The sequence below is a fragment of the Garra rufa genome, chromosome 21, assembly GCF_049309525.1.
Source record: "Garra rufa chromosome 21, GarRuf1.0, whole genome shotgun sequence".
NCBI lineage: Eukaryota > Metazoa > Chordata > Actinopteri > Cypriniformes > Cyprinidae > Garra > Garra rufa.
The window spans coordinates 24,373,093-24,392,243 of NC_133381.1; the positions used below are offsets into that span (position 1 = coordinate 24,373,093).

Below are 19,151 nucleotides of genomic sequence, written 5' to 3' on the forward strand. Positions count from 1 at the left end.
AATTATTCATACCCTTCTAAATAATCAATAGAAAAGCCTTTATTGGCTACAGCAATCAAACGCTTCCTATAATTGCTGACCATCTTTTTGCATGTCTCCACTGGTATTTTTGCCCATTCATCTTTAGCGATGAGCTCCAACTCTTTCAGGTTGGAGGGTCTCCTTGTCATCACCCTGATCTTTAGCTCCCTCCACAGATTCTCAATTGGATTTAAGTCAGGATTCTGGCTGAGCCACTGCAAAACGTTAATGTTTTTGTCTGCTAACCATTTCTTCACCACTTTTGCTGTGTGTTTTGGGTCGTTATCCTGCTGAAATATCCACTGGTGCCCAAGGCCAAGTTTCTCTGCAGACTGCCTGATGTTTTTGATGTATTGCTCCTTTTTAATGGTGCCGTTTACTGTGATTAGGTTCCCTGGTCCACCGGCTGAAAAACACCCCCAAAACATTAGGATCCCACCACCATGTTTGACAGTGGGGATGGTGTTCTTAGGGTTGAAGGCTTCTCCTTTTTTACGCCAAATGAAGGCTACATCATTGTGGCCAAACAATTTTTTGTTTCATCTGACCATAAAACAGAAGACCAGAAGTATTCTTCTTTGTCCAGATGAGCATTTGCAAAGGCCAAGCGGGCTTTTGTGTGCCTTATCTGGAGAAGTGGTGTCCTCCTTGGTCTGCGTCCGTGGAACCCAGTGGTGTGCAGTGTCTGTTGGACTGTCTGCCTTGAGATGTTGCCACCAGCAGAGCCCAGATTCATCAGGATGGCCTTGGTGGTGATCCTTGGATTCTTTTTAACCTCTCTCACTATCCTCCTGACCAGCACAGGTGACACTTTTGGCTTCCGAGCATGTCCTCTGAGGTTTTTCTTATATAGTGGCTACTTTGCACTGTAGCCACTGGAACTTCAAAACATTTAGATATGGTCTTATAGCCCTTTCCTGACTTGTGAGCAGCCACAATGCGCAGCCGCAGGTCCTCAGTGAGCTCCTTTGTCTTAGCCATGAGTGTCCACAAACCAACAGCAGAGAGCTTCTGTTTTTCACCTGCTGAGTTGATTAAAACAGCTGTCCCCAATGAATCAGGGTAATTAGGATGCTTTAGAACAGCTTGGACTATTTGGAATGGTATAGAACTTTGGATTTTCCCATAGACTGTGACAGTTTGCAAATGAATAATTTTGGACATGCCACTTTTTGTTCAAATGTAAATAAAAGCTGAAATTTTTTTTTTTTTCACAATGATGCCTCTTGTACATCATCTTATTATCTTTTGGGAGAAGCCTGTGTCATTTCCGGTCAAAAAAAACTTGCTGGTTAAATAAAAGTAGTAACAATTCACAATATTACAGTTGCATTTTTGATCAAATAAACGCAGCCTTGGTGAGCATAGGAGACTTCTTTCACATTAAAACATCTTAGTGTGCAATAAAATGACAGGAAAAATACTGATTATTGTATTGTCACATTATTATATAAGTATTGTCTTGTATTTTTCTTTTTTTCCTCTATATGCATCACAGTCTGTCACTTAAGCACAGTTAAGTCCTGTAATGTCTGTTATGAAGCGTTGACAGTAAAATCTGTTTCATTTAGGCAGGCTCTGACCTGCTCTATGCTTTTCTAATTCACTTTAGGTGCATCATGGGAGACCACACACACACAGAGATTTTGATTAAGACTTTATTTTAGCACAAGTGATTTTTGGCTTGCTTTTGTGCTTAAGGCGAGACACTGCGGGTGAATAGGGTAAAAAAAATTAACTAACAGTTATCACCTTACTTACCCAGATGATTGATTACATTGATAATTGCAAACGGTTTTTGTATTACAGGTTTTCTAAAAGGTTAGGTTTTAATATGCAAATGAGGCACAATTTAATGAAATATGCGCTAATTTGCATACATTTCTAATACAAAAATCTAAACACTGGATGAAGTCAGTTTCAAAATTCTTGTTTAATTTTTTTGACATATTAGAGTCAAATGTTTTATAGACATTTTGGGTATCTAATTTTGTCACTCCATAATTTAGAAAAAAACTTAGAACAGACAGAAAACAATTTTTTACCTGCAGTGTCTCCCCTTAAATGCTGACCTCTTTTGTGAGACTTACAAAAATGCTAACATTATCTCAAATAATTGTAACCTTATAGTCAAAGAATAGTTGACTGGACAGATTACATCACTGAAATAAAACGTTTTTTTTTTTTTTTTAACTTATATTTGGCTCCACTTCTCCTAGACATTGTATAATTGTGGTTCAAGATAAGAGGAAGGACATTTTTCCTTAATTATTTACATTTACATTATTCATTTGGCAGACGCTTTTATGCAAAGTGACTTACAGTTGAGGAAAACAACAAGCAATTCATCATATGACGGCAATAAACACGAGAATTGCCCGTTATACAAGTTTTCAGTCATCGTTCAAAACGATAAAAGGACAGGAAGATATTAAGTGAAAATAAGAGCAAAGAAAAAGTGAAAGAAATAGATATTTTTATGTGAATTATTTGACCAAAATTAGAGGGATCATACGAATCCACGTTGTTTTTTATTTAGTACTGACCTGAATAAGATATTTCAGATAAAAGATGTTTAAATATAGTCCACATAAGAAAACGATAGCTGAATTTATAAAAATGACCCTGGTCAAAAGTTTACATACACTTGATTCTTAATTAAGTTTTTTTAGATTTTAGTGATTGTTCATGAGTTACTTGTTTGTCCTGAACAGTTAAACTGCCTGCTGTTCTTCAGAAAAATCCTTCAGGTTCCACAAATTAATTGTTTTTCAGTTTATCATTTTTGTGTATTTGAACCCTTTCCAACAATGACTGCATAATTTTGAGATCCATCTTTTCACACTGAGGACAACTTAGGGACTAATATGTGACTATTTCAGAAGGTTCAAACGCTCACTGATGCTCCAGAAAGAAAAAAAAAAACGATGCATTAAGAGCATTAATGGGGTGAAAACTTTTTGAATTTGAAGATCAGGGTAAATTTAACTTATTTTGTCTTCTGGGGAACATGCAAGTATCTTTTGTATCTTTTGAAGGGCAGGACTAAATAAAATAAATATGATATTTAGGCAAAATAAGAAAAATGTACACTTCCTCATTCTGTTCAAAAGTTTTCACCCTCGGCTCTTAATGCATCATTTTCCTTCTGGAGCATCAGTGAGCGATTGAACCTTCTGTAATAGTTGCATATGAGTCCCTCAGTTGTCTTCAGTATGAAAAGATAGATCTCAAAATCAGACAGTCATTGCTGGAAAGAGTTCAAATACACAAAAATGCTAAAAAAAAACAAAGAATTTGTGGAACCTGAAGGATTTTTCTGAAGAACAGCAGGCAGTTTAACTGTTCAGGACAAGCAAGGATCTCATGAACAACTGTCACTAAATTTCATTAAGTATTAAGAATCAAGTGTATGTAAACTTTTGAACAAGGTCACTTTTTTTTTTTTCAAATTCAACTATTATTTTCTCTTGTGGACTATTATGTAAACATCTTTTATGTGAAATATCTTATTCAGGTCAGTACTAAATAAAAAATAGCATTCATTTTGTATGATCCCTCTTATTTTAGTAAAAAAAATTACATTTTGCAAATTCTGCAAGGCATATGTAAACGTTTGACTTCAACTGTAGATGCTCACGGAAGAGTTGAGTTTTCAGTTGATTCTTGAAACTCTTAAAGGATTCAGCTAGAGTTAGGTATAGTGAAAGAAAAAATATTTGAAAGTGATGTTATGCTTTTCTTTCCTTAGCAAATGGCTTTTTAACCAATATGTGAGGTGAATATTTGTTTACAGGGCAGACCCATGTATAATTTTAATAAAAGTCATGTCACAAAAATGTCATGCACAACCTAAATTAAACCAAAACTAGTCTGCATCAAAAAGGTTTGCACACAAGCGTCTCACAGATGGAGGATTTTTAATTTCCCCAGACAGACTGTCACACCCTCACACTAAACACATTTATAATCATGAAGTAACACTAACCGTTTAAACCAGTCTGTCATTAAAAACAAAAATTGCTTCTAAACTGGTTTATAGACACTGTGATGAAAACAGACTTTAAGGGAGGATCCATATCCTATTTTATGACTAGGCTGGGTGGTAATTCTTTGCAGGGAGTGTTTTAGTTGTTTACATGTCTTCATCACGTTTCTGTTTAACTCAATTCTAGATTGTGTGTGCAGTCCCTCAATATTTTTACTCTGAGATATATTTGCTATCTTCTCTCTTTTGCAGTGTTTACCATAAACGTGGCCTCCCTGGGCTGACAAGACAGGATAAATGATCTTTCTCCTGTTCTAGAGAACAGATCTTGGCAGTGTGGATGGGAGGGGTTGTCTGCTGGGAATCCTGGTCTGAGCTGTAACCTTTCCTGGAACCCGCCTCATTTTTCGTTCAGCAGCCACAGACTCCGCTCCTCCTTTCAAATCCAGCCCCCAGGTACATGCGATTGGCTAATGTCGAGGAAACATAAAAAGAGGGGAAAGACAAAAGCCAGTAGTTAGAACGTGCAGCACAATGTGGCCACAGCAATCTTAAAATATGGGACTAAGATGGAGAAGATGAAGAGAGGGATAAATGAAAGAGCAGTTCAAAGCCAGACTTGAAAACAAGAACTTGCTGTTGAAGTTTATACAAATGGCTTGCCTCATACTTTCTTTCTCTCTTTCACCCACTTTCCCTTTTCTCTTTCTTCAGAGTGACGTCCACTCAGTTAAATGCAACATTTCTGCTCAGACCCACAAAGCAGCCACACAAAGAGGGGCCACAGCCAGGGAGAGAAAGAAAGTATTGTTTGGCCACAAAACCATTACATCAACAATAACTCATGAAGTCAATACAGAATAAGAAGAGAATAGTGTGTGTGTGTGTGTGTGTGTGTGTGTGTGTGTGTGTACCTGGTATTTATCACGTTGTGGGGACCAAATGTCCCCACAAGGATAGGAATACCAGTAGATTTTGACCTTGTGGGGACATTTCTCAGGTCCCCATGAGGAAACAGGCTTATAAATCATGCACAATGAGTTTTTTTGATGAAGTAAAAGTATGCACAATCTCCTGTGAGGGCTAGGTTTAGGTATAGGGTAGGTGTAGGGCGATGGAAAGTACGGTTTGTACAGTATAAAAACCATTACGCCTATGGAAAGTCCCCATAAAACATGTAAACCCAACAAATAAATATTAATCAAAGATAACACAAGTAAACACAACATTCAGTTTTTGAATTAAGTTTTCTATCATGAAGAGAAAACAAAATCCAAACCCACATGGGTTGTGAAAAAGTGTTTGCCCCCTGAACTTAATAACTCTTTGGGCCACGCTTAGCAGCAACAACTGCAATCAAGCGTTTGCGATAACTTGCAATGAGTCTGTTACAGCGCTGTGCAGGAATTTTGTCTCACTCATCTTGGCAGAATTGTTGTAATTCAGCCACATTGGAGGGTTTTCGAGCATGAACTGCCTTTTTAAGGTCATGCCACAGCATCTCAATAAAATTCAGGTCAGGACTTTGACTAGGCCACTCCAAAGTCTTCAAAGTGTTTTGGATCATTGTCCTGCTGCAGAACCCAAGTTCGCTTCAGCTTGAGGTCACGAATAGATGGCTGGACATTGTCCTTCAGGATTTTTGGTAGACAGCAAAATTCATGGTTCCATTTATCACAGCTAGTCTTCCAGGTCCCGAAGCAGCAAAACAGCCCCAGACCATCACACTACCACCACCATATTTTACTGTTGGTATGACGTTCTTTTTCTGAAATGCTGTGTTACTTTTACGCCAGATGTAATGGGACACACACCTTCCAAAAAGTTCAACTTTTGTCTCGTCAGTCCACAGAGTATTTTCCCAAAAGTCTTGGGGATCATCAAGATGTGTTCTGGCAAAACTGAGACGAGCTTTTATGTTCTTTTTGCTCAGCAGCGGTTTTCATCTTGGAACTCTGCCATGCAGACCATTTTTGCCCAGTCTCTTTTTTATGGTGGAGTCATGAACACTGACCTTAACCGAGGCAAGAGAGGCCCTCAGTTCTTTAGATGTTGTTGTGGGGTCTTTTGTGACCTCTTGGATGAGTTGTCGCTGCACTCTTGGGGTAATTTTGGTCGGCCGGCCACTCCTGGGAAGGTTCACCACTGTTCCATGTGCCATTTGTGGATAAAGGCTCTCACTGTGGTTTTCTGGAGTCCCAAAGCTTTAGAAACGGCTTTATAACCTTTTCCAGACTGATAGATCTCAATTACTTTCTTTCTCATTTGTTCTTGAATTTCTTTGTATCTCAACATTATGTGTAGCTTTTGAGGAACCACAGTTAGGAACCAGGGGGGGCAAAAACATGCAAAAAAAAAAAAAAAAAAAAAAAATCAGGAAGGGGGGCCAACACTTTTTCACACCACTGTATTTGATCTAAAGTACAAGAAAAGCAGTAAAATTTAGAAATATTTTTATTATTTAAAATAACAGTTTTCTATTTGAATATATTTTAAAATGAAATGTATTCCTGTGATCAAAGCTACATTTTCAGCATCATTACTACAGACATCAGTGTCACATTTGCTGTTCAAGAAACATTTATTATTATTATTATTATTATTATTATTATTATTATCAATATTTTAAACAGTTGAGTACATTTTTTCAGGATTCTTTGATAAATAGAACAATCCAAAGATCACAATTTATCTGAAATAAAAACCTTTCAGGTACAGAATAGAAATTAATGTTATTATTTAGGAAGAAAGGTTTAAATTGATCAAAAGACTTATAATGTTACAAAATATTTCTATTTCAGATAAATGCTGTTCTTCTGAACTTTCTATTCATCAAAGAAACCTGAAAAAATATACTCAGCTGTTTTCAACATAATAATAATAATAGATGTTTTTTGAGCAGAAAATCTAAATATTACAATGACTTCTGAAGGGCCATGTGATTGAAGTAATGATACTAAAAAATCAGCTTTGAAATCACATACTAAAATACATTTTAAAATACATTCAAATTGAAACCCGTTATTTTAAATATTAAAAATATTTACTGTTTTTGCAGTACTTCGGATCAAATAAATGCAGGCTTGGTGAGCAGAAGAGACTTCTTTAAAACACATTAAAAATCTTAGTGTTCAAAAACTTTTGACTGTTAGTTTAATTTACTCTATTTTAAATATGGAGACGTAGATACAACTATTTAACTTATCTGATTATTTTAACTTATTTTAACTGATTTGATGATAAGTTTTACTTTCAGTTTTACTCAGTCCTTACGGAAAAATAAGATAAGCAGGAAATAAAAACAGTGCAGGAATGCTGTTTTCATGCACAGAGTCTGATGTAACAAGCATGTGACTCTTCAAAACGTCTGAAGGATCTTTTTATTCATTTATTATATACCAAAATGCTGTCTGAAATGATCTAATTTATTTATTCAAGCTAATAATCCAATTATACACCATGAAACACTTGCGCATACCTAGAGGGATAAAGTCGGGCTGATACCTGTCGAGCGCATTACATCAAATGTAATAGTATACTGTATTGTTAAAGGGTAAGGTAAGGTGTGCTTCAAAGGAGACGGGAAGAACCAGCATACCTCTGTGATATCTGCAGGGCAGGTGGATAAGACAATTTTTATTATTTGTCTTATAAAAATTCTGTTATTCAGAACACTGGGGAATATTAGCACAAAAGCACTATGAGTTTCCGTTGCTCTGAAGCAACAAAGCAGCAGTCTGCCTTTTCAAATATAAAGGCTGCACATGAAAAGGCACCAATTGTGGTAGTGAAGCAAACTCTTTTTCTTTTTTTTTTAATCAGGGGTGGGTTTTATTTCAACTTTAGACTGAAACAGATGAAGCATGTCCATTCATGCACACGTAGTACGCTTAAGGAAAATTCTTATCTGCTTTGACATTTGAATAAAGAGGGAAAGTGCATGCACAATCATTTTCAATTGCTCCACTGCTCCATTGAAGGCCTGCATATGTGCACAATGCACTGATTTTTAATCTGTCTGTACAATCAAATGACAAAAAGTAACAAAAGACAAAAATCTACATGAAGGAAAGGGAAAAGAACTGTGCTTATTGTATTGAATGAGCACTTGTGGTACTTCAGATCTTGAAAATATATTTTGTAAGTATACTTCTTTAAGTGCCCTGTGAAAATATTTACATTATATAATTTTTTTACATTTTGCCTTATGTTGAATTCCTTTAAAGTACTATTTTCCATCAATCTGCACCCTATACACCATAATCAGAAAGAAAAAAACAGGTTTTAACATCTTTCCAAATGTATTAAAAATAAAACACTTAAATGCATTGCATTGCATAAGTATTCATACCTTTATCTGAGACAGTTGAAATTTAGCTCATGAGCATTCATATTGCTTGTAGATGTTACTACACTTCGAGAGAAGTTAACCTGTGGCAAATTTAATTTAATAGGTATTATTTGGAAAGGCACACATGTCTTGATGAAAGGTCTAACAGCTGAAAATGCATATCAGTGCAAAAACCAAGCCCTAATGTCAAAAAACTGCATGTAGAATTTAGAAACAGGACTGCATCGAGTCACACATCTGGGGAAGGGTTCAGAAAAATCGTGCTGCATTGAAGGTTCACAGAAGCATGTAGTCTCCATTACCCTTCATGGAAGAAGTATGAAACAACCAGGACTCTTCCTAGAGCTGGCCTCCTAGCCAAACTGAGCTAGGGTCAATGATTCTATGCACACAGCAAGAGAAGCTTATAGACAACTCTGTGAATGTCCTTGAGTGGCCCAGCCACAGTCTTGACCTGAACCCAATCAAATATATCTGGGGATACCTGAAAATGTGCAACTGTCCCCACCCAACCTGACAAAGCTTGACAAGTGAAGAGGTGAGGAGAACAATGGCAGATAACTGCCAAATGTTAAAGTGCAAAGTGCAAAGGCATCATATCAAAAAGACTGTAAAAAGGGTTAAGTTACGGGTATGAATACTTATGCAATGTACTTATTTGCATTTTTTCTATTTTTAATAAATTTACGAAGTTGTGACAATTCTGTTTTTACATTGTCAATATGGTGTATGGAGTGTAGATTGATCTGGGGGAAAAAAGTAAACCGTTTAACCTAAGGCAGCAACATAACAAAACGTGAAAAGGGGTATAAATACTTTTGCAAGGCACTGTATGAAACTTGCATGATACTTGGTTTCTCATGTCATGGCCTCGATAAAATATAGCCTACATGTTTTCAGTTGGTTCAGGTTTTTTTTTTTTTTTTTTTTTTTTTTTACATTTTTTTATAAATTTACAAAGTTGTGACAATTCTGTTTTTACTTTGTCAATATGGTGTATGGAGTGTAAATTGATAAAAGTAAAGTAAACAGTTTAACATAAGGCAGCAACATAATAAAACGTGAAAAAATGAAGGGGTACCCTGCCCTTTGCTGGTTAATGCTGGTCCTTAGCTGGTTTATGCTGGTACTTGACCAGTACATGACCAGGTAAGGAGGACCAGCATAAACCAGCAAAGGACCAGCTTATACCAGCATCAAAACATACCTAACTAGCATGAAAACTACCTAATCAGCATATGCTGTTTTTGTTCACCAGGGGAATACTCTCGCAAGGCACTGTATGAAACTTGCAGGATACTTGGTTACTCATGTCATGACCCCTTTAATATATATTAATATATAGTTTTCAGTTAGTGTTACTACCCACCCAACTAGGCTGTACCCTTTGTACCCTGGTGAAAAAAACAGCATATGCTGGTTAAACCAGCAAAGGACCAGCATAAAAACCTACCTTCAACAAGGTTGAAACTTGACATTTGATTTTATAAGAGAATATCGGCCTATTCAAATTATTATAGTGTTACCATAATAATAGAAAATATTCTATAAGTAATTTCAAAAGACGTTATATGTCACACTCAAAGAACAAATGGATTCATATTTCATTCTTAGAGACAAAAATGAAGCTGAAGACTTCTATTCTTTCTCCGCGCGCTCTATTCATTTCGTCAGTGAATACAAACATTCCCACGTGATGATGGAATGACTCCCTCCCCTCTCGCTCACAATCTGGACGCGGCACAGAGAAAGAAAGTAGACCAAAGGCGCAGAGAAACTTTGCCGACTCCCTCACACGGCGGAGGAGCACAGAGAAGACCGACACTTTCGCCTTTTGTCGCAGATATGAAACAACTTATATTTCCCCTGCTTTGGCAATCACGCTCACTTGTGGATTTAGAGGACTTTACGGAGATGCACTTTGCTTGATCTTGAGGTGTTTGTTTTCACTACGTTTGCTGGGATTTTAAGTTCTTCGGTTGGTATACTTGGAAACATGCCGGAGAAAATAAGTATTTCGGATTTCGTTTCTTTGGCGAAAGAGGACCTATCGACTCCGGGAAGCTCTGGATTTCAGTCTAAAATGAGCGACTGTCGGAGCACCGTGGCCGCGCTCGAAGAGGTAAGGGCGAGTGCACGCGAGGTGTTTACCTGTGCGCAGGTGGAAAACACCTGAGTGAATGAATCCCTGTCCTTCAATCTCGGTGAAAATCTCACACAAGAGCCATTTTACTCTTGCTCATGTCAAGATTTTTAATATGAGGGAAAAAAAAAACAATAATATATTGGATTGAGTTTAATTTAAATGTTTTAGCTACGTGTGCACTTCGTGGCGTAGTAAAATTATGCATGCTTATAATTTTTAAATGGTTATCAGTTAGGGTGACCTTTTGAATCTATAACCGTAATATGTATTAAAATATATGTAGAAAAATTATTAAATTTCCAAAGGTTAGTTAATAGATTGTAAACTACACCTGCGGTTACTCTTCAAGGAGAGCACCTGTGTGAACAACAGAACTGACCTTTTGCCATTTAGTTGCTAGTAAATCTTTTTTATAAACACTAGTGGTCTGAAATCCCCATTGCACACTTTATGGGCTCGTTTTGTGGTTAGAGGATGGCACAGGAGTCACAACAAGGAAGAGACAGAGACTGTTTTCAAGTGGCCAAGTAAACTTGCTTGGGGCGCTTGTGTGCCGTTGTTGTCTTTAGTCTTGAATAGCAAGACTGGAATGACAGAGGCACACACATAGAATCACCCACAGTCCTTCACAGCTGCATCATTTTACTGAGGAATAGAGTTAATATAGTTAATTACAGAGAAGCAGGACTGATAAAGCTAATGTGGTCTTTAGCTGCCAGCTCATCTGTAGGCATTTGTGTGGAAGTTAATGGAGAATAGAGGAAACCCTGCCAGCAAGTGATAATGCTGGGCATGTCAGGACAGTGGAAGCCTTTTATTTTTACCGCCTGCTTCATGGGAAATGGTTTATGGATTTTTCAGGAAGTTCAGTGTTGTAGAGAAGTGGTTCTCAATCAGAGAACCGGGGGTCTCAACAAACTTCTAAAGGGGCCACAGGATGACACAAGAATATTAAGAGTTAGCTCTGTCCTGAAAGGCTTGCAGAAATGGTCTTACTACTTCAAGGGCTATTGAGTAATAGATTCGTTCACCTACACTCTTAAAAATAAAGGTGCTTCACGATGCCATAGAAGAACCTTTTTTGACTAAATGGTTCCATTAAGAACATCTGAAGAACCTTTTTGTTTCACAAAAGAAGGTTCTTCAGATTATAAAAAGGTAAGAAAGAGATGGTTCTGTAAAGAACCTTTGACTGAATGGTTCTTTGTGGAACCAAAAATGGTTTTAAAGCACTGAGTGTACTGTAAAAATGAAAATTTTGTTCCAATCTTGTTTGACTTTCTTACATGGAACACAAAAGCAGACATTTAGCAGAATGTCCAAGCATACAGTGAAAGTAGATAGGGAACAGGGACAATCATGATCATCATTCGCTTTCATGTGGCGCACAAAGCTGGTTGGACATCCTGTTAGTTGACTCCCATTGTGTTTTACACAATGAAGAATGTCAAACGCATTTGGAATGACACGAGGATGAGTAAACTGTTAATTGGGAGGCGACCGATGAAAATTTGGGTTGAACAATGCCTTCAAGCAGCACTTAAGCAACACGAGGAGTTATGAAATTAATACTTAGGTGTTTGAGGAAATATTCTTTAGAATTAAAGCAGAAAGAGATGGAAGTCACATTAGTTTCCTCAAATGAGTCAGATGTTTATGTGATGGTATTTTTTTTAAGGATTATAAATTCGGCCTGCTTAGTTCCTGATGTTGTGAATGTGCCGTGCCTGTCGAGATTTCTTGTGTAAATATATCAAGCTCCTTTTAGAGCTTCAAAGTGAAGGTTTAAGTGTGTTTGATGCCCAGAGGCAGCGTGCATGTGTAACAGAGTGTGTTTTCGTGAAGGTTAGCGTTTGAAGGCTTGTTTGGGTTTGAGAGGCAAAGTTTGTTTTATGTTTCCATTTGCTGAGACTCTGGCTAATGGCTGGCAGCATGTTGAATGTTCTGCTGGAGGAGGCCATGAATAGAAACCCGTGGACAGAAGAGTTTGCTGTGCAAACTTTTAATTTACTTTTGATATTTATTGAATTCAAAATGTGTGTGTTTGTTTGGCATCATACAGCGCGTGTAACACTTCACATCAGATGTAAGCACACACCCACTGCAGTCATACCACGAGTCAGCAGATTTAATCTGACTAAGACATTTATTTCTGTCCGTCCTCACTCCTTCTGTACGTAATATATATGACTTCCCTAGCTGCTAACAGGATCATATATCCTAGTGTCGTCAGTTCACTGAGGCTATAGTGACCAGTCTTTGAGAGGTTTAGCTATTGTGTATAAGGGCAGTGAACTTTACATACTACCCTAATGGTGTCATTCTGTTTCCTTTGTGGAGGATTTGGTGCTATACATGCTAAAGGTGATGTCAGTATGTATTGTTTTTGTACAATATTTGACATTCATAATGCCATTATTCAGTAATTACATTAAAGAAGTCTAAAATATGATAAAGCTACTCATTAGAAAACTTCTCCTCACTACAAGCTATTAAATATTAATATGCTTAAGTTAAACTTTATATTTTTAGGTAATGATCAGATGTAATTTATTTTTATTTAGCAGTATTTATTAGGCACAAAACAATAAGGATCACTTAACTCGAACACAAATATATATATATATATATACATTGCCACTTAAAAGTTTGGGATCAGTAAGATTTTTAATGTTGTTGTTTTTTTTTTAAATCTAATGCTCATCAAAGTTCCATTTAAAAAAGTTATATTATGAAATATTATTTAAATTATTTTAATATAATTCAAAATATAATTTAGTTCTGTGATGCAAAGCTGAATTTTCATCAGCCATTACTCCAGTTTTCAGTGTCACATGATCTTTCAGAAATCATTCCAATATACTGATTTATTACTTTTATTATCAACGTTGGAAACATTTGTGCTGCTTAATATTTTTTTGCAACCTGTGATACTTTTTTCAACATTATTTGATGAATAAAAAGTTAAAAAGAACAGCGTTTATTCCATTTTTTTTTACTAACAATATAAGTCTTTACTATAGTTTTTCTATCAATTTAACACATGCTTGCTGAATAAAAGTATTAATTTCTTTCAAACAGAGAAAGAAAGAACAAATTTACTGACCCCAAACTTTGAACGAGGTGTTTATTGTTACAAAAGCTTTCTATTTTCTTAACTTTGTAATCAGTATGATTAACTTTTTGCCTTTTACAAAGAAAAATTTGATTCAAAATTCAACATCTTATAAATAACACTTAATATTGTTAAAAATGTAATTGTTATTGATTAACCTCTGACAAAATTTTAATAAATAAAATATATTTACAATGTAGATGTAATTAATGTGTATAATATGTATATATAACCCTTCTAATTAAATTATTATTACTGTGTTTATGATCATGATAAATACGTTTTTTTTTCAAGACGTTTTCAAAAATAATGGCTGCCAAACAAATGATTCACAGGGCCTTAAAGAAAACACTAAACCATTTTAGTGACAGTAAATCCAAGCTCATTAACTTAGTTTTGTGAGCTGTTGAAACATAATATGTAAAAATAGGGCCTCTACTTTATGTTTGACATCCATCATGTGTGGTTTAAATCCCTCTAAACCTACTCTTTTGAAGTCTTAAATATAATGGCGATCTTTTTGAAAGAACTTTTATCCTGAGACGACCACAAACGCACTCAATAGGGCATTTTTAAGTGTGTTGATTATGTACTTGAAATCCATTCCGCCTTTTTGTCTGGCACTAGGTGTTTTTAACGTGGGAAGTGTCCTTTGATAAAGTGGTTTGTCCTCTATCCGTTTCAACGTTGTTGAAAGAACGCTTGATAAAAGATTTGGCAAAAACCCTAAGGTCGAATCCTAAGGTTTTTTCTCATACCAGGAAAAAACTTTAAAATGAAACTAATTTCCTTATAAACTGGGGAAAACAACACAAGGAAGTAAAAGCAGATAGTAGGACATAATATGTTTGTTGAGAAGAACCTGCATGCCCAGACATCTCTGGGTATGTTTTCTTTTTTTGTTTTTAAAAGTAAACTGAGGAAATATTCTGATACTGTTGTAAACAAGAGTCATGTGTGTGCCACCTGTCTGTCTGTCTGTCTGTGTGTGTGTGTGTGTGTGTGTGTGTGTGTGTGTGTGTGTGTGTAAAAACATTAACCTGTCTTTTGGATAGCGTGTGAGATTCTGAGTTATACATAACTGATCCCACAACTCCATGTGTCTGGGATGTTGCCCAAAAAGCTACAGACAGAAACAAAACAGAACAGAACCAAAGAAAGTTTATCTTGACACTGATTTATTAAGCATTGATCAGACTAAACAATCTCTGGCAGACACTCAAGGTGGTTAAAACCCTTCATTATGATGATCAACAGTGTCTGAACAGACACTTTCTGACCAAAGAGGAAAAACAAACGGATGTGATCCGAACCTAATAAACCAAAACATTACATAAACCACTGATATTTTAAGTCTGCTTAGATTCCCACGGAGGTGTGTCTCTTTCTGTCGGCTGCACTAATTCTTTACTGTAAATAGTGTCTGTTCTGAGTCATTGAGAGTTGCCGTTGTCTTCCGTAAGGCTTGATTCACCTGTGTTTCACAGCTTACCTGTTCTGACATCATCATGGCGACCTGACGTGATAGAAAGGCTGCTTGACAACTGTTCGGCTGATGTTTGTCCGGTGAAAACAGTCAAGGGTTGCCCCGCAACCAGTTAAACGTGTTTGTTTCAATGATTACATGAATTTGAAGAGCGTAGTTGACGTTGATGCTAGTAATGAATTTCTGTTCTAATGTTTTTCCTCATTTCTATATTTTGTCGTCCACCAGTCTCTAGAGCTGGACCAGATGTCCCTACAGAGGATGAAGAAAATTGTAAAAGCCATCCACAACTCTGGACTAAGTGAGTGCAGTCTTATTTTGTGGAAATTTGGTTCTCAACCCATTTAACTCCAAGGCTGTTCATATGTCCAAAGCAATATGTGAAGGCCCAACAATTTCTATTAGTTTCTATGAACCAAATTGCAGACCTTTTAAAGGGGTCACATAATGTTGCTAAAAAGAGCATTATTTTGTGTATTTGTTGTAATGCAATGTGTTTTTGCAGTTTGAGGTTCAAAAAACATATTATTTATCATATACCGTACATTATTATTGCTTCTCTCTGCCCCGCCTTTCTAAAATGCTTCGATTTTTACAAAACTCCTCGTTGATGGAAATCGAGGTGTTCTCTGATTGGCCAGTTATCCAGTGCATTGTGATTGGCCGAACGCCTCAAGCATGTGATGAAAATGTTACGCCCCTTACCATGCCGTTTCATGGTGCGACGAGACTGAAACAATAAAACCCATTTTAAACTAGGCACTTGTTGCATCCATTGGGCACATAGCTACTGATTTTAATGAATTGTACTGTCTTTGTACATGTTGCATTGTGGCGTGTAAACATAACGCCATGTCTGCATTTGCTATCATAGAATGAGAAACAAGCACTACTCTACACTGCTCAAAGCGGGCGTTTGAATAGTCAGTACTGAATTCTTTAAATATGAAAACATACTGTCCTTGCAACCTTGTAATTGCCCCACTTTATAGCCTTAACCGTTTGTGTACTGCTGGCATTGTAAGCTGCTCTCCCAGGTTCAGGAAACAGTCCTCCGTGAAATGAGCAGCACCTATTCAAGTATTTGCATTGTACTGCTCCGTAACAGTGTTGTAAATATAACTTAAAGGAACCGTATGTAGGATTGTGGCCAAAACTGGTACTGCAATCACTTTCAAAATACTGAAGAACGGTGTATCCCCCCCCCTGACTCGAGGTTGCCAGCTAAGCTGCAGGAGTAGGCTGCAACAAGGAGCTTCTACACAGTAATTTGTTTTTCTTCTGTTAATTATGTTTATGCTTCACGAGAGATGTTTTGCGAAGTAATTATGTATCGCAAAAATTTACAGATGGCGATTAGCCAAATATTTCATAAAGATGTACTGTAATACCACATTTCAGTCGGAACATAGATTGTTTTCATACCCTGCTAGTGGTGCGATATAAAGCTTTTTATGAACGCATTTAGCACGGGCGACCGTGGAAAATCCACTGTGTACGGAAGCAAAGTTAGCCAAACATAGATGAATCTTACCTGTCCAGGAGAAAATTTGCAACGTTGGCGTCTACCTTCAAATTCTTCTCCGTTTTCAGCCGTCTCCATCTTTCAAAGGCATCTCCTATACCAATCCTTGTTTTATTTCGGACTTTGTCACGACGTATTTCGGATTCATAACGAGGTCTTTTAGGTTTCGTAACGTTATACATGTTTTATCCGACACGTTCGTATAGCTGCAGCTGTAACAGAGCTGGCAACCCAGATCACAAAACTCTACTGATTTCGTGATTGGTAGATAGCTGGAGGGTGGAGCCTCAGACCAAAACACAAAATGACAACAATAACATCAGTTGAGGGCTGCAACTCTCACTTTTAAATGACAATATCCTGGCCGGACCACTGTTGTCAGTGATATAAGTATTTGAAATGAACATGATTTCTTAATGTCTAGTGACATGTCAGGGCCATTTTATGATTAACTGACATAAATTTCTTACATACAGTTCCTTTAACCACTGATTTCTAGTAGTGTCCTCTTTTGGAAGGCCAAACAAAGTACTTTCGCTTTTGCAGTGAAACACACTGCATCTCTACAACATGGCGACACTACTGTAGCCGGTAAAACTTACACCTTCTTTCTTTCCATATACATATGGGTGGTGTTACGCTAATCTACTCACCCCTTGACGTGGACAAGTGAGGGTGTGTTTGAACAAGCCGTTTTAGGGAGGTGTGGCTGAGTCTTAACTTTTATAATAAATATCTCTTTGGTTTTGAGACTTTAAGCTTTGCAACTTTACACATCATATCTATGCACAAACAGCTTGTAATACTCCGAAGACAAGAAAGCTTGTCTTCAATTAAACCTTGTCTTGATTAAAGATAATGATTTTTAAGAATATTTATTACAGTTTCTATCCAATTAAATATCTTAGAGCTTGGCAAAAATACAACAAGGTGTATATGTAGTGTTAAAAGGGGCATGAACTGAGTAATCAAAATTTTGGTCGTTGTACTATAAAAACATCCTGCAAGTTTCAGAACTCTCTCAGTCATCTAAAAATAGCTTATATTAATGCCAATCTGCCAAAAAGAAAAGCTGTGCCACTGTATGACGTAAACACCACATCTGCAGAAGAAGATCAACACTGCTTCTACATCACTGCCTGTTTAGCCCCACACACCGATTTGCAAATGTAGTGTAGAAATGAGAGAACACAGGTCTGCGCAGAAACCAAACAATAAAGATGGCTTCAAAAACAATGCCAAGTTGTGGAAAAATAGTCTTTACATAGCCTTCCTTCAGATCCCAACATTAGAAAAGAGTGAATGAAGTTTATTTTTAATGAAGTTCCAGACTGCATCAATAAGAACTTGGCCCTTTGTGCACTTCATTTTACCACGGATTTGTTTACAAACAAAGCACAATTCAACTCGAAACTTAAAGTCAATGATGTGACAGCTATGTTGAATCTGACAGTAATTTCCATTGAGTGGTGCTATAACTCTTATGCTCTGTGACGTTTTAAAATAACGTACCATCTGCACTACACCGAAACCTACCCGATAGTATGAATAAAAGCAGATGTGCCGTAAAAACGCAATCGGAAGCATGCCGTTTCAGCTCTTTCATCGTGAGTCATGTTTTTCACGGGATTCGTACCCAAGGGTTCCACATCCTAAGTCCAATTCTGTGCCAGCTGAGCTACCGAGCAAGCTTGTTACAGTACAGACCAAAAGTTTGGACACACCTTTGAACCAAAGTTTTCTTTATTTTCATGACTATGAAAATTGTAGATTCACACTGCAGGCATCAAAACTATGAATTAACACATGTGGAATTATATACATAACAAAAAAGTGTGAAACAACTGAAAATATGTCATATTCTAGGTTCTTCAAAGTAGCCACCTTTTGCTTTGATTACTGCTTTGCACACTCTTGGCATTCTCTTGATGAGCTTCAAGAGGTAGTCACCTGAAATGGTTTTCACTTCACAGGTGTGCCCTGTCAGGTTTAATAAGTGGGATTTCTTGCCTTATAAATGGGGTTGGGACCATCAGTTGTGTTGTGCAGAAGTATATATATATATATATATATATATATATATATATATTAGTGGTGGGCCGTTATCGGCGTTAACGGGCTGCGTTAACGTGAGACTCATATCGCGCGATAAAAAAATTATCGCCGTTAATCTATTCTCAAAGTTGGGTTGGGAGCTGGGTCTAAACTACGCAAGATATGATGACTTTCACTTTGATATTTTAGCGCGGATGACGGATATCTAGTTGAATTGCAATGTAGGGGGCGAGAACGAGTCTTCAACTTCTGTGAAATTACCACATCAAATGAGACGCGCAGACATGGATGCAGTTATGAAGCCGCTTCAGGGCAGGTGCGTGCGTTGCTAGACCCTTTTCTACTGGGGCACGTGCCTCAGTGAAAACCTGCTGTGCCCCAGTAAAATCTCAAGTTTGAGTTATAATTTACTTTGATAATCCCGAAATAAAGACATTATACTATATGCAACAACTGAATTGACG

General features: G+C 37.0%; 1 protein-coding gene across 2 annotated transcripts in view; it reads left to right on the forward strand.

The window, feature by feature from the left end:
• The first annotated feature begins 10,139 nt into the window (after positions 1 to 10,139).
• Positions 10,140 to 19,151, forward strand: part of asap3 (ArfGAP with SH3 domain, ankyrin repeat and PH domain 3) — a 45,307-nt gene continuing 36,295 nt past the window's right edge. For both annotated transcript variants that reach the window (XM_073827099.1, XM_073827100.1), the window contains exons 1-2: positions 10,140 to 10,482; positions 15,336 to 15,408. In XM_073827099.1, coding sequence (XP_073683200.1) covers positions 10,357 to 10,482; positions 15,336 to 15,408 — 199 coding nt within the window. In that variant the 5' untranslated portion in view covers positions 10,140 to 10,356. The remainder of the gene's footprint in view (positions 10,483 to 15,335; positions 15,409 to 19,151) is intronic.